Source organism: Orycteropus afer, unplaced genomic scaffold, assembly GCF_000298275.1.
Source record: "Orycteropus afer afer isolate SDZICR_OR568_19922 unplaced genomic scaffold, OryAfe1.0 scaffold00415, whole genome shotgun sequence".
In the NCBI taxonomy this organism is placed as follows: Eukaryota; Metazoa; Chordata; class Mammalia; order Tubulidentata; family Orycteropodidae; genus Orycteropus; species Orycteropus afer.
Genome location: NW_006922002.1, coordinates 655,408 through 672,648, shown reverse-complemented (window position 1 = coordinate 672,648; position 17,241 = coordinate 655,408). Strand labels below are relative to the sequence as shown.

Below are 17,241 nucleotides of genomic sequence, written 5' to 3'. Positions count from 1 at the left end.
AACCAAATACCAAGTTAGCTGAAAAGTAAAGAATGTCACCCTTGAATATTGCACTCTTTTAAAAAAAATTATCTATTATGAGACCAAATGGACAACACTTACTCTAAAGCATGGATGAGAAAAGTTAGAAGGGCAGCAGTAAGACTAAGTGAGTAGGAATGGAACAACTAGAACAGAAATGAGAATGTTGACACAATGTGAAGAATGTAGCCAGTGTCATGTGTACAAATTATTTAGTAGGAACTTGTTTTGCTGTGCATACTTTCACAAAAATACACAATAAAATATTAAAAAAAAAAAAAAACCACAAACCCTATGACCCAATATTCCACTTCTAGGTAGATATCCAATAGACTTAAAAGCTGAGACTCAAACAGGCACGTATACACTGATGTTCACTGCAGCATTGTTCACAATAGCCAAAAAGTGGAAAGAACCCAAGGGTCCATCAGTGACAAATGGATAAACAAGCGGTATATCCATACAATGCAATATTATTCAGCTATAAAGAGAAATGAAGTTCTGTTACATGCCACATGCATGAACCTTGAAAACATAATGCTGAGTAAAATAAGTCAGGCACAAAAGGGCAAATATTAAATGATCCACGTGCATGAAATATCTACAATAGGCAAATGCACAGACACCAAAGCAGATGAGTGGTTACTGGAGACCAAGAGGAGGGGAAAATGGGGAATTATTGCTTAAGAGGTATTGAGTTTCTGTTAAACCAAAAAGACTTGCCATTGAGTCAATTCTGACTTATAGCAACCCTATAGGGCAGAGCAGAACTGCCCCATAGGGTTTCTAAAGCTGTAAATCTTTATGAAAGCATACTACCACATCTTTCTCCCATGGAACCACTGGTAGGTTCAAACCACCGACCGTTCAGTTAGCAGCCAAACGCTTTAACTACTGTGCCACCAAGGCTCAAATTTCTGCTGTGGGTAATGAAAAACTTTTGAAAATAGATAGCTCCTGTACTTTGATCATGTTGTCAGGAGGGATACGTCCCTGGAGAAGGATTATCATGCTAGATAAAGCTGAGGGTCAGCGAAAAAGGGGAAGACCTCCAACGAGATGGATTAACACAATGGCTGCAACAATGGGCTCAAAAACGGCAACAATTGTGAGGCTGGCACAGGGCCGGGCAGTGTTTCGTTCTGTTGTACATAGAGTCACTATGAGTCAGAAAAAGCTCAACAGCACCTGACAACAACAACTCAAAGTATAAACAGCAGAGTGTACTCCCTCACTTCCTTCCAATTCATATTCTATTCAGAGAAATAAATGGTCCCTTACAAGAGGTACATTAAAGACACAGATGGGAACACAAGCATGAATCATCATTAAGACCCAGTCAGTGTGATTCACGGTGAGGGATCTGCCTGTCACAAAGGAATGTTACATCTCCCAAACCTCAGGTTCAGCATGAGGCCAAGTATGAAAAGCGCACCCTAACCAGACAATTCCATCCAGCCACACAGTACCAATTCAACTGGCAAAGAGACAAAATCAAACTTCCTAATGGTAAAAGGATATGGACACAGGGTTGAAACTCAAATCTGACACATCTATCTTAAACAGTTTAGCATGTGCAGTAAAACTGGAACCTGTGTAAGGCGGAAACCTGTCAGAGAAGGAAAATTCAAACATTTTCCACTAAAACAAGCAATAGAAAAGTGGTTAAGACTAAACTCTGTCGAAGGTAGAAAACTTGCAAGACCTGGAAAAACAAGGCAGTTCCTTCAAGTTCCTGCTCTCACAGATTTCACTATGTACACTTACATCCAAAAGAAGAAAACTGACTGTAGCAGTTATTGGCACATCATATTCCTTCCATTGTCCGGTCAAGCCCAGCCATAGTTTTTCTGGACAGGTCAGTGATGGGCATAGCCAAACACATACATCCTGAACCTCAATGTTACTGCAGGCTGCTGGAAATAAAGTAGACATGCTTTCCCATAACAGAGGTCCAATCCCAAAGCTTTCACCAGGATATCACTGCCCTTACAAAAGTCCTCAAAATGGAGCAGAATCAGAATGAACAACATTATCTTATCTTAGCCTCACAAAAGATAAGGACACAGTGCTCTGATGTAAGTCCCCATGCACTGAGCTCCTGACACCACCCCAAGTCAATAAGCAGTTACCTTACCTCAATAGCAGCAGCAGAGCTCCAAGTCAATCAACTGGGATTAAACAAAAAATGCAAAAGGAAACAAAAGGATCTGGAGATTTTCTGTTCTACAAATTTCTTGAACATTCTAGAACAATGATTCCTACACTGCTTGCTGTCTATGGAGAAAAGACAGGTGGTCTCTGGGTGGGGGCAGGAGGATTACACTTCACATTGAAGCAGAACTTTTAAAACTCCATCCCTGACATCTGCAAAGGACAATTTTCTCATTAGGCAAGTTCTACTTACTCATATTATATTACCTAATACTTGGCCAGTATTAGGTCTATAGAAGACAAATGTGTCAGCAACAAATGAACTGACATGCAGAAATCATAATTACTAATATTTTATACTATGTTTATATTATCAAAAGTCTTAGAAATTGTCAGAAAGTTTAACATCTGGATTACTGTGGAAGCTAACCTTTGAGTGCCTGATTTCAAATTTGGGCTTTAGTGCCAACACACTCAACCTTCCTGTACCTCCAATTCCACGTGTGTAAAATGGAGATGCTGTTGTAAGGGTCAAATAAGATAAGTTACATCTTAGAATAATGACATTCATTATAGTTTACATTTTAGGACTACTATCAGTGTTAGCAACTATTATTATCATCATCATTAGAGTCTGCCACTACGTGAGAATGCATTTTATATGCTTTTACATACCATAACTCGGTGCAGGGGCTTAGAATCCCTATACCACAGAGGAAGAAATAAGGTTCAGTGTGACTAATTTATTTGTAGCAATATTGTAAGTGACAGACCCATAATTCTAACCCAGGTCAGCCTAACCTCAAAGTCTGTGATCTTTCTATATCTCCACTCCACCTGCTGGGTGAACCAAAAGGAAACAAGGGGTACTGATACGAATTGCCCTTCTACCAGGCCATGTTACGATATGCTGAGTTCACACATGTGCCAGTAAGGTTTAGATTGGGCCCATGGTGCACCCCTGAGAAACGATCCCATCACTGGCCCCTCAGCACAGCTCCTGAGACAGAAGGCATTGCTTTCTTGCACCAACTTTCTTGCACCAACCTCCCACCCACACAGACATGCCCATGATGAGAGGTCATTCTATCAGTTGTAGGTGGAAAAGCAAATACCTATTGTTTTGTGCTGTGGAGTCAATTCTGACTCACAGTGACCCCTTGTATATTCAAGCAACACAATGAATATAAAACTTTTATTACACTTGTATAATCACAATTGTTGTTGTTATTAGGTGCCAGAGAGTTGATTTTGACTCATTGAGACCCTACATGACAAAGCAGAACTGCCCCCATGGGTTTTCTAGCTGTAATCCTTATAGGAGCATATCACTGGGTCTTTCTACTGTGGAGCCACTGGGTGGATTCGAACCACCAACCTTCCAGTTACCAGTAGAATGCAAACCGTTTGTGCCCCCCAGGGACCAGGGACTCACCTAATTCCTCCTTTATTTCTACAAGGTTTGGGACTGGCCAGGAAAAGGGATGCAAGCTTTACATCAGGACTCCATCAGTGGGGATATAAAGAGTAGATAAGAACTGAGGATAAGATAGTTATGGCAAACTATAAGCAAGTGAAGATGGCAGAAAGAGTGCCTTATGTCAGGTCTGGGTCCTGTTAGAGCTCTGTAAATGACAAAATGTTTATCTTATCTCTGCCTCTTCATGCTAGCCCAAGGGACAAAAACAAAACATACATAAGTGGTTGAGTAAAAGTACGATTTGAATGTTACATGATCTTCCAGAGGACACAAGAAGTAAGCTTTCTAGCTTCTGGGTGGTCACCATTTCACAAAATAAACAAAGTCACAGGAAATAAAAAGACTGAGCCTTAAAGATTAAAAAATAATAAAGTATGCTATATACGTAGAAAACTAGAGGGGGGAAGAGATAAAGATAACTCTCATCTCAAAATCATCCTTAAATAGTTCTCATCTTGAAGACACACTAGAAACCCGACAGACACAAAACCTGGGTCATGTTCACCACCTACACACTTTTATATGCAAACGAAACCCGTTGGACAACATCGGATACCTGCAAAACACAAATTCTACCACTCGAATTCCACTAAGAGTAAGTTAATTCTTACCTCACCTGCGGATCTTAGATTTCAGCTAAAGAACTCAGGACAAATTGGGTCAAGAATGGGGAACAAATAGATCTGCATGTTGATGTGGTCTGACCAGGATCAACTATTGTTGTTGTTGTTATATGTCATCAAGTCAGATCCGACTCATAGTGACCCTTCCTTGGGTTTCCAAGGAGGTATCACTATGGAAGTAGATTGCCCAACCTTCCTTCCGAGGAGTGGCTGGCAGTTCAAACCCACTACTAACTTCTGGTTAGCAGTCAAGTGCCTTAGGCACTATGCTACTAGAGGATCAACTATAGGAATTTAATATGAGCAAAGATGATAATAACAGCCACCACTTATTCAGGGCTTTGTGCCAGGCACTACACTAAATGCTTCACATATATGAACTCATTTCATTTTCCCAAGAATTCTATGAATACTATTATTATCACCATTTTACGGAGGAGGACACTGGGACACAGAGAGGTAGGTAACTTCCAAGATCACATGGTTAAAGCAACAGAACCAGGTGTGAACCACACAGGCATTTATGTTCTCAAGTCTGTGCTGCTGCTCAAATGGCTTCAAAATATATTTCAGTTAGTGGTTACCAGGGGCAGGAGAGAAGGAGGATGGAGGACTCATTGCTTACCAGCCTTTGTTAAGGATGATGAGAAAATGTGTAACAAAATGATATATGTAATTAATGTCACTGCATTGTACAAGTAAAAAATACAGAAATGGCGAACGCTTTGTTATATATATTTTTATCACAACACACACATACACATATACAATTAGAGCTGTTCTCTAGAATTGATCAAGGACTAAAAGACCAAAAAAAGGAAATAATCCTATAAAGGGGCTTCTGGTAGTTCCAAGTCTCTGACTAGTACAAACAGCTGATGCACTCACCAAAAGGTTGGAGGTTTGCTACCTTTGGTTCAAGTCCACCCAGAAGCACCTCATAGGAAAGGCCTGGTGATCTACTTCTAAAAAACCGGCCATTGAAAACCCTGTGGAGCACAGTTCTAGTTTGACACACATGGGATCGCTATGAATTGGATTCAACAACAATTGGTAACTGGGAATTTTTAAATGTGCCACTGTTTCAGAGTGATCCAGGGTCTTTGGCATGTTGACTGACTCAAAAACTAAAGATCTGGGGTATTGTATCAAGAGTCATCTTACCCTCTTTACCTCAAATGGATTCCCCATCATTTCACTTTAAGTCTTTAATTACAGAATATGTGCTTTTTAACAAGCTGTTTTAAATTTCACCCATGAAAAACAGGAGATTGTTTTTAAATCCTTACTGATGACATCATACCAATCCCGAGAATCACACTAGAAAACAATAAAATGTCAGTTTGTTAGCTCATAACTCAGAATGCAAAATTTAAGCTCCACATATGGATTTGATCTAATTCCTAATGTTGTTGTTATGTGCTGTCAAGTTGGACCCGACTCATAGCGACCCCTCCTTGGGTTTCCGAGGCGGTATCACTACGGAAGTAGATTGCCCAACCTTCCTTCCGAGGAGTGGCTGGTGGGTTTGAACCACCAGTCTTCGGGTTAGCAGTCTTAGGCACTACAATACAATACTTATGAATAGCAAAGAAACACTGTTTGGTACTACACTACCAGAGCTCCCTAATTACTAATACAAACTTTAAAACATAACATGGATTTATAAGTTGTCACTGGGCAGCTGTAATCCTCGAACATGAAGCCTTCTACTTCCCCTCTTTATTAGGAGAGAGAAAAATTCCAAGGCACGTTTATATTAGCCAGCCCAAAAACTGCTCTCCACACTAGAAATATAACTTCCCTTCCCAAGGGTGTATAAGCAAAACCAAAACCAAACTCTGGTGTCGAGTCGGTTCCAACTCATAGTGACCCATCCTTGGTTTCTGAGGTGGTATCTCCATGGAAGTAGATTGCCCAGTCTTCCTTCCAAAGAGTGGCTGGTGGGTCTGAACTGCCAGCCTTCTGGTTAGCAGTCAAATGCCTTAGGCAATACGCCACATGGGCTGTAGCAAAACTCAACATTGTGATAAATTGGGTAGAATCACCATGACTGTATATAAAATATTTACAAGAAAAAAATGATAATGTCTTATACATACATATGAACATTCATGAAAATAAGGTCACACTAAAAACCAAAACTAAACTCACTGCCATCAAGTCAATTCCAACTCATAGTGACCCCTTTTGGGTTTCTGAGGCTGTAAATCTTTATGGAAGTAGATAGCCCAGTCTTCCTTCCACAGAGTGGCTAGTGAATTTGAACCACCAACCATCTGGTTAGCAGTCAAATGCCTTAGGCACTATGACACCAAAGCTCCTGGAGATCACACTAACCAACAATAAATAAGCATGCTTTTAGAAGACAAACTTGCTATTTAAGTATTTTCAAAGAGCTCTATCTTGACAACATATTTTAATAGCGTCTTAAATATAAAGAAAAATGTCCTTTCCCTCAACCAAACCAAAATTATTTAAAAAAAAAAAAAAAACCCTAAAGCTAAATGGAGAAGACATACCCAGTTTGTACATAATGTGTTTTTTTTTTATCACTTAACTCCAGCATGCTGGAGTTCCGTCAAAATCTTCCCCAGCAAATTCCAAAACGTTCCACCTAACTGCCTATATGTATTGCTTTTGGAATTCTAATCAGTTCCGCCCACCCAATGACTCAAACTGAAAAACTAAGAGATATGAACAGCTGCACTCATCTACTACACCAAGAATAGCTTTCAGGAAACCAAACTCCAATTGGAAAACTACATTTAGTAACCCCTTGACTTGAGAGAACGCTACGGGAAACTCCTCGCAGTTAATAATGAAAATGTCTGTAACATCTTTGTAAATACCATTTATAAAACACATATTTTCCTCTAGAAATAAACAAATTAAAAGATTTTTTTTTTATAACTTATATGCTAGCACTTTAAACTCTTATGTTTTTTATCTGGAATTCTCTTAGTGATAAACAACTGCTAATGTCCTGTCAAACATTATCCTGCAAGAGAGCATTCTCAGAGGAATTACAGCTCACACACCATGAGGCACATGCCACATGGTACAGCCTGGACCAAAAAAGAAAGTAAGTTATTCCAAGCCTGTGCTCATTTTTTTTTTTTTCATTGTGATTTGGGTGAAAGTTTACAGAGCAAATTCACTTTCCATACAGCAGTTCACATACACTTTGTCTCATGATGTTATTGACTACAATTTACCCCAATGCTACAGCTCCCCTTCCACTTCCTCCCGATAGTTACCTCTTCCCTGTGTCCATCCTTCCATGCACTCCCGCCCCCTGCTCATTTTACTTTAATGTTGCTTTCTCACTCACCTATCTTACCTTGCCCTTAACTTCCAATCTGGGTGTGTGGAACCATGAGGGAAAAACTGCCAAGTGAGGGAAGAAGAACAAAGCCAGTTTAAAAAACACAAACTATTAAATCTGAAAAGTGGCAATTGGCACACACATACTACGTCTAGGTTGTTATTGTTGTTATTATATGCCACTGAGTCGGCTCTGACTCACAGTGACCCTAAGTACAACAGAACAAAACGCTGCCCAGAGTCCTGTGCCAACTTCACAATGCTTGCTATACCTAAGCCCATTGTTGTAGCCACTGTGCCAATTCATCTTGTTGAGGGCCTTCCCCTTTTTCGTTGACCCTCCACTTTAGCAAGCATGATGTCCTTCTCCAGGGAATGGTCCCTTCTGACAGTATGACCAAAGTAGGTGAGATGAAGTCTGGCCATTCTCACCTCCAAGAAGCATTCTGGCTGCACTTCTTCCAGGACAGATTTGTTCATTTTTCTAGCAGGCCATGGTACTTCTCGTACTCTTCCCCAAAACTACAACTAAAAAGCATCAACTCTTCTTCAGTCTTCCTTATCCACTGTCCAACTTTCACATGCATAGGAGGCTAATGAAAATACCATGGCTTGGGTTAGGCACACCTTAGTCTTCAAAGAGACGTCTTCGGTCTTTAGCACTTTAAAGAGGTCTTTTACAGCAGATGGAACTCTGGTGGTGTAGTGAATAAAGCACTTCTGCTGCTAACCAGGTCAGTGGTTCAAACCCACCAGCCACTCTGCGAAAGGAAGATGGGGCAATCTACTTCCATAAAGATTTACAGGCTTGGAAACCCAATGGGGCTCACTATAAGTCAGAATCAACTTGATGGCAGTGAGTTTTATTTTTGGTTTTTTGTTTGTTTAACCTTTACAGCAGATTTGCCCAATGAGGAGTGTTGATTGTGAATCCAAGTAACATGAAATCTTACTTCAATCTTTTCTCCATTTATCATAATATTTCTTATTGGTCCAGTTGTGAGGATTTTTGTTTTCTTTATCAACGCTGAGGTGGAATCCGTATCTTTAATTTTCAACAGTAAGTGCTTGAAGTCATCTTCACTTTCAGCAAGCAAAGTTGTGTCGTCTACATATTACAGGTTGTTAGTGAGGCTTCCTCCAATCCTGATGCCATGTTCTTCTTCATATAGTCCAGCTTCTCAGATTATTTGTTCAGCATACAGATTCAATAAGTATGGTGAAAGACACAACACTGACGCACGCCTTTCCTGATTTTAAACCATATAGTTTCCCCTTGTTCTAGTTGAACAATACCCTCTTCGTCTATATACAGTTTCCTCATGAGCACAATTAACTGTTCTGTTCCCATTCTTCTCAATGCTGTCCACTGATATTATTCAGAAGAAGGAAGGGGCCATCCACTTCTCAAAGAATTGGCGAGTGAAAACCATATGAATAGCAGTGAAACACATTCTGATATATTACTAGAAAACTTTATAAATAAGCCCTGAAATAGCCCTGTCTGATATAGTGCCAGACGATGAGCCCCTGAGGTCAGAAAGCACTCAAAATATGACTGGGGAAGAGCTGCCTCCTCAAAGTAGAGTTGACCTTAATGACATAGATTGAGTAAACTTTTCAGAAGAAACAGCTGCAAAAATCCATTAATTGGAATGCTGTTGTTGTTGCTGTTGTTGTTTGCCATAGAGTTGGACCCGACTCATAGCAACCCCTCCTTGGGTTTCCGAGGCAGCATCACTATGGAAGTAGATTGACCCATCTTTCTTCCGAGGAGTGCCTGGTGGGTTTGAACTGCCAGCCTTCTCGTTAGCAGTCAAGTGTGGAATGTACAAAGTATGAATGTAGGAAAATTGGAAGTTGTCAAAAATGAAATGGAATGCATAAAGATCAATCTCCTAGGCTTTAGTGAATTGATATGGATTGGTTTTGGCCATTTTGAATCAGACAACCATATGATCTACTATTCCAGAAAAGACAAATTGAAGAAGAAAGGCATAGCCCTTCATCGTCACAGTGAATGCTTCAAAATCTACCCTGAAGTACAATGCTGTCAGTAATAATGTATAGCCATACGCCTACATGGAAGACCAGTTAATGCTATTATTATTCAAATTTAAATTTACACACCAACAACTAAAGCCAAAGACAAGGAAATTGAAGACTTTTACCAACTTCTGCAGTCTGAAATTTACCAAACATGCAAACATGACATATTCATTATTACTGGCGATTGGAACGGGAAAGTTGGAAACAAAGAAGAATCACCAGTAGCTAGAAAATAAGCCTTGGTGATAGAAATGACACCAGAGATCACATCACAGAATTTTGCAAGACCAACAACTTATTCATTGCAAATTACCATTTTTCAGCAACATAAATGGCAGTTATATACATGGACCTCATCAGATGAATCAGATCAACTACATCTGTGGAAAGAGGCAATGGAGCAGCTCAGTATCTTCAGCCAAAACAAGGCCAGGAACTGAATGGAACAGACCATCAATTGTTCATATGCAAGTTCAAGTTGAAGCTGAAGACAATTAAAACAAGTTCACAAGAGCCAAAACATGACCTTGATTATATCCCACCTGAATTTTGAGACCATATGTAGAACAGATTTGATGCACTGAACACCAATGACCAAAAATCATTTGAACTGTGGGATGACATCAAGCAAATCATCAATGAAGAAAGCAAAAGGTCATTAAAAATACAGGAAAGGAAGAAAAGACAAAAATGCACACCAGAACAGACTCTGAAACTGGCTCTTGAACAGAGAGTAGTTAAAGCAGATGGAAGAAATGACAAGATAAAAGAGCTGAACAGAAGATTTCAAAGAGCAACTCGAGAGGACAAAGTCTGTTATTATATTGAAATGTGCAAAGACCTAGAATTAGAAAACCAAAAGGGAAGAACATGCTCGGCATTTCTCAAGCTGAAGGAACTGAAGAAAAATACTGAGGCAGAAGCTGAAAGAAGTTGAGAGACAGGGAGCCAGTGTCCAGTGCTGTTCTCTGGAAAACAGCTTTGGACATTCCTGCCAACTGCAAGGAAAGAAGAGCCCAACTTAGTTTAAAACTGGAAATGACATATCTGGTGGGCAGGGGACCATGGCAGAAGGAACCTTTCCAGGAGAGACCACAAGCAGACTCACAGCAAATTACTCATTGGATTGCACAGATGAAGATGAGAATCACATTAAGAGAGAAACCTAGATATTCAAAATGCACTTTCACTGTGTGTACGCTGTTAGTACTTGGAAGAATGATAAAGAAAACAAAACTCTACTCCCACTTCCAGCATGGAGGAGGAAGTTAATTTAACATTGACTGAGTATGCACAAAATGCATGTGCCAGGTGTTGGAATATATCATTTCATTTAATTCTCACAATACATGAGCACATATATTTTCACTACTCTACAGAAAAAAGACACCGAGGCTGAGAGACTAAGTAACTTGATCAAGATCAAATAAGTGGCATGTGACAGAGTTGGAATTTCAATCCAGGACTAAATACAAACAGCTCTTTCTAAGGTAAGTATTTAGCCTAGCACAAGGTAAGTGTTCGGTAAAGACTGGTGATTCTGGTGGCACAGAAGTTAAGCACTCAGCTGCTAACCGAGCAGTTCTCCTCAGGAGAAAAATATGACAGTCTACTTCCATAAAGATTTACAGCCTTGGAAACCTTACTTAGGCAGTTCTACTGTGTCCTATAGGGTGCTATGACCTGGAAATGACTCAACAGCAATAGGTTTGGTTTTTGGTTTTGGTAATTGACAAAGACTAACTGTATCAGTGAGTCTATGGATTAAAGTCAAGTTGAAATCTGAGAGAGATGCCCCAATTACATCATAAAGGTAATGGTCCAGGTGAGACTTCAGGATGTTGTTTTTGTTGTTGTTATGTGCCATCAAGTTGGACCGGACTCATAGCAACCCCTCCTTGGATTTCCAAGGCAGTATCATTACAGAAGTAGATTGCCCAACCTTCCTTCTGAGGAGTGGCTTGTGGGTTTGAACCACCAGCCTTCAGGTTAGCAGTCAATTGCCTTAGGCACTACACTACCAGACCTCCTAGACTTTAGGATAGTCTGGCCTAAGGCAGTGGTGGCAAGGATGAAGAGGAGGCTGGTGTACAAATAGTCTACTCTACGTGATCACAGCTCACATCTCTAGAACACTTTTTCCCACCCTACTTTCCTCATTTCATGTCTTTATAGTGCCTAAGGCATTTGACTGCTAACCAGAAGGCTGGCGGTTCAAATCTACCAGCCACTCATAGGAAGGAAGATTGAGCAATCTACTTCTGTAGATACACTGCCTCAGAAACGCAAGGAGGGGTCGCGAATGAGTCAAATCAACTCAATAGGAGTGAGTTGGACTTTTTTTTAATATATATTGTTATTGGGAATATGAGCATAAAAAAACAGGATGATTTTTCTAACACTCCACATTTTAATTATGTTTAGCTCATGTTAGGGAAATGTGATAGTCTCTTCAGGCTCCCTCTTCCCCTCCCCACACACATTTCTTAATTCCAGTTACTGGTTTTTATGCCCACGTACAATAGACAACAGGTTCCAGGACAGTATCCTATCATTTCTTATCTGAAACAATCAGGAAATGGGGCATTTTAACCAGGGGAAAAATTATCACAAATAGATTACCAGTTCTCAAAAAATTAGAAGACAATAAATACACGATATTAAAGCTACACTTAATATAATCTTTGATGATTCAAGAGGATTTTGTGGATCCTAAGGACAATCATTATGAGTATTAATCATCACTGTAGAAATAACCTGTTCACATATGGAGACTTCAGAATAAAAGAAAGTCAACTAGTAGGGAATTCACTAGTGAAAAGAAGCACAGTGACAAATACCTGAAAAAATGACTTTGATACGTGATTTTTAATGTTTGTAAAAATAATTATAACAATACATAACAGGGAAGTACAAGGCTATAAAAATCATACTTACTTCCTATGTAGGAGTTTACCTTAAAATTGTGCCAAGATAGATACTTTCATTTTTCCCTCTTCCTCAAGAACATTTACTGAATGATTTCTTGCAAAAACAGAACTACTACATATGATGAGGAAACGCTTTGTACTGAAACATATAGTGCTACCTGAAAGTATGATCCAGTTCCTGAGAACAATAATAATTATCACCACTAATTTACTCCCCGTCCTTTTATAAGTATTTAACTATTTAAATAAAAACCTAAGAGTCACCATCAAATTCTTTCCATTTCTAGTTTCTATCTAAAAATTTCTATTTAAAAATGGATAGTAGGGTAAAAAATTATGATTTTTGAGAAAATGGAAAACTTGGCACAGGAAATTCTTAAAATGGATAATTTTTTATGGAAATAAGCTGCAGTCTCTGGTTCCTAAGAAAATTTAATAAGTAAATTCATTAAATCCAAAACTCTAATGGCATTAGTTTTCTTTTTGTTTTTTGTTTTGGTTTGTTTTGTTTTAATTTAGGGAGACTGCTTTGACAGAAACTAAGACCTTGGCAAAGAAATCCATTAACAAGTCTAAATTAATTTAATCGTAGATCCTTTAGGATTACTTACAATAGGTTTAGAATGTTTCCAGACACTCAAAACCACTTGTATATTCTTATCAAGAAATGTTTTACAATATAATAAAGCAATGTATGTACTGTCATGCTCAGATAGTGCCAAGATTCATTCACCCCAAAATCTGGCCTCTGGCAGTAGCAGTGGGGAGAGGGGACAGAGTTTACAGGCTACAAAATAATAAACACATGATCGAGTTTTCAGGAAAGAGGGACCAAAAAATAAAAAAAATCAAACTCACTGCCATTGAGTTGATTGTGACATAGCGACCTCCTTTGGGTTTCTGAAGTAATAAATCTTTACAGAATTAGATTGCCCAGTCTTCCTTCCAAGGAGTGGCTGGTGGGTTTGAACCGCCAGCCTTCTGGTTAGCAGTCAAATGCCTTAGGCACTGTATCACCAGAGCTCCTAAAAGAGGGACCAAAGAGGAAAAATACACCAGAAGTCAACTGCATGAAAACGGAGCTTCTATCCAAAATATGAAGCCCTAAAGAGTCCTGGTTGTGCAGTGGTTAAGCGCTCAACTACACCAAAAGGTTGGCAGTTCAAATCTACCACCCATTCTGTGGGAAAAAGATGTGGCAGTCTGCTTACCCGAAGAGTATAGCCTCAGAAACCCTGAGGGGTAATTCTACCCTGTCCTACAGGGTCTCTATGAGTTGGAATTCAACTCCAGGACAATGCGTTTGTTTTTTGGTTTTTGTAAGGGCAGGAGCCATATCATGGTTTCCTGAATTCTCAGCATCTATGATCTGGGCCTGCCAATTACAGTTGTTTAGTAAATGTTTGATATGTCAATAAACCATTAAGAAGCAATAAATCCATTGCTTTCACTGTAATTTTCTTGCCTTAAGGCTTATACCATTTTAGGGAGGAAAGATACTCCCTAAATATATTCATATATAATATCCTTCATGATCCTATAATCTTTTATCTACTCCCTTACTACTAAAGGATACTAATTTATCTGTTCTATTATTAAAGACTCACCATCTTAATCATTCTGATATATTATTCCCTATCCCTTCAGGTCCATCATGAATGTCTTCCAATTTTATAATTTATACTGAAGAAACGTTTCTACTTGAGCAAAAGCCACATATTATTAGGGAAAAAATGTAAAAGTTTTAGTTTTATTTTCAACTAGATTCTTGGTACCCTCTGATGTACTGTCAATCTTCTTCAGGAGCAAATAAAACTATTTTTTAAAGGACTTGTATGGGCGGATTTCATCTCACAATGTTTATCAAAATTCTGATGCTAGATATGCACAGAGACTAAGTTTTCACTGAGAATGCCTAACACAGTTCTTTCCACATGGCTTTAAAACAAAATTAAATTCTGCAACCTAACTATATTTGGCTCCCTGGGCAGTGCAAACAGTTAAGCATTCAACTACTAGCTGAAAAGTTGGTGATTCAGATCCTGTAACTGAAATATAACTCCGACCATGTTATTGAAAATTAACCTACAGCACCTCAGAAGAAAGGCCTGGCAATCTGCTTCTAAAAAGTCACAGCCTTGAAAACTCCATGGAGCAGTTCTACTCTGCGCATGTGGGACCGCCATGAGTTGGAATCAACTTGACAACAACTAACAATAACATGTATTTAGGCTTCACTTATATTTCACACAGCCAACTTTGATTAAATAAGTTAATTTAATATTTCCCAATCTTTTTCCTTTTTGAAGAAGGATCCTGGTTAAATAAACTTAAGGATTTAAACAAAGTAAAGTCTCTTTACTGTCAGACTTCCTTTCACATAATCACATGTATCTCCAAGATGGGATAGAACATGTTGTGGATTACAGAGAATTTTAACTGCAGATACTGTTTCCATGTTGCCTCTTTCTATAAGGATAAGCATCTCCCAGAAAACACACTGAGAACTACTGGGTTAAATACTATCTTGTGTTTTACTTCAGAAACCTAACAATGTGACATTTGTGGTAGATAGATAGATAGCATACATATATGTAAATATATATATATATATATATATATATATTATATATACACATACAGTCTCTTTTGTAACATATACTTTAATTATAGCATTAGAATATGGAAACACTTTCTTGTGACTTATGCAAACTTCACTCAAAAGCTCTTTGCTAAATAAATGCCAAATTACTTACATGTCATGATGAATTATGGCTAACAGAAAAGAAAACTGAGTATGCCATGGTTACCATTCCCCCATAATGTAATGGCATGACACCATAGTTATTCCACAGTCTATTCTATGGATTAATCTTGAATATATAACATCTACAGAGATAATGAATTGCCTTCAGAATATTCAAAAGACCTGAAAGTATAAGCAAGATTACATTTTTGTTGTTGTTATGTGCCGTCGAGTCGGCCCCGACTCATAGCACCCCTCCTTGGGTTTCCGAGGCAGTATCACTCCAGAAGTAGATTGCCCAACCTTCCTTCCGAGGAGTGGCTGGTGGGTTTGAACCACCAGCCTTCTGGTTATCAGTCAAGTGCCTTAGGCTCCCAAGATTACAAATATCTTCACATTTTTTGTAAGGAGGAAGCTCTAACTTTTACCAGATGCTCAAAAGGTTCTATGGCCCAAAAATGTATTTTAGAAATGCCCCCAATGAGTCAGCAGCCTTCCAGCACTACTCTGGTAATATTTCTAACACAAAACAATTGCATTTGCCAAATCAAGATGATCAAAAACATTGCAAACTATCCTGATTAAAACGTTTCCAGTGAGCACTGGACATTATAATGGAATCTGTACACAAATAAAAGTTGTAGATGCTATTTTTCCCCATATCTAGTGGGTTATTAAGTTTAAAGGAATTATTTGTATGTGTGCATGTATGTGTGTGTGTGCACGTGCATGCATGTGGTCAACCAAGCATTCTAGCATGTTACTGAAAAATAACCTATAGCTCCTTAGCATTTCTGTCAGATAAAAGGCACTTAACAAATGTCTCCTTGAATAATTCATTACAAGTTTACAGGTTTTAGCTCAAAAGTCACTATTTCAATACTGTGTTGCAGCTGATAGGAAATTAGCACTTCCTGAATCACCTTCCATACTTCAAGAGGGATTGTTAAAGGTTACTTCCTATGCTGTCGAGTGTGCTTATCTTTTAGACTTTGTTTACTAGCCTAGCACTCTCACTGCCAGCTCAGACCAGGGTTTCTAGCCTCTAGTCTCTCCAAGTCTGTTGTTACTGTTGTGTGCTGCTGAGATGATTCCAACCCCACACGACAGAGTAGAACTGCCCCATAAGGTTTCCTAGGCTGTAATCTTTATGGGAGCAAATTGCAAGGTTTTTTCTCCACTAGGAATGACAGGTGTGTCCAAACAGCAAATTTTTTGTTTAGGAGTTGAGCACTTAACCATTAAAACCCAAACTTCTTAAAGTGACAGTAAAGGCCCTCTAAAAAAACAAAAAACGCAACCACTGCCGTGGAGTCGGATCTGACTCATAGCAACCCCTCCTTGGGTTTCCAAGGCTGTATATCCCTTCCCAATATCATCTCACATTAGTAGTCTCCCACCAAAACTAATTACACTCATACCTCAAATATACCTTGGTAATTTTCCACCCAGTTTTCCTCCAAATCCTTCCTACACATCACTGAGAATCTTGGTCATGTCCCACTTTGCATGAAATTTTTGACCTTATTCAGTTACAGTGATCTTATCACCTAATATTCTATACCTACTAAGTGTTTCTCAAAGCATAGTCCAAGTTACTACATCAGACCCTTGACAGAGTTCGAGGAAAGTGCATTTCTAATGAGCATCCTACATGATTTTGATTCCCACAAGAGTGCCTAAGGCATGTGACTGCTAACCAGAAGGCTGGTGGTTCAGCCACTCCTCGGAAAAAAGATTGGGCAATCTACTTCCGTGGAGATACCGCCTGAGAAACCCAAGGAGGGGTCACTATGAGTCGAATTAACTCAACTGCAGTGAGTTTGGTTTTGTTGTTGTTATTGTTTGAAGTTCAAGAATTACTTCTTACATAAAGCTTAATACATGATCTATACCAATTATTCTCAAACC

The 17,241-nt window shown here is 39.0% G+C and overlaps 1 protein-coding gene across 1 annotated transcript in view; it reads right to left on the bottom strand.

Moving 5' to 3' along the window:
* Window positions 1-17,241, bottom strand: part of ARHGAP10 (Rho GTPase activating protein 10) — a 483,946-nt gene that overhangs the window by 414,205 nt on the left and 52,500 nt on the right. Inside the window, exon 3 of the mRNA XM_007953807.1 lies at window positions 9,208-9,238. Within this exon, the coding sequence (XP_007951998.1) occupies window positions 9,208-9,238 (31 nt within the window). The remainder of the gene's footprint in view (window positions 1-9,207; window positions 9,239-17,241) is intronic.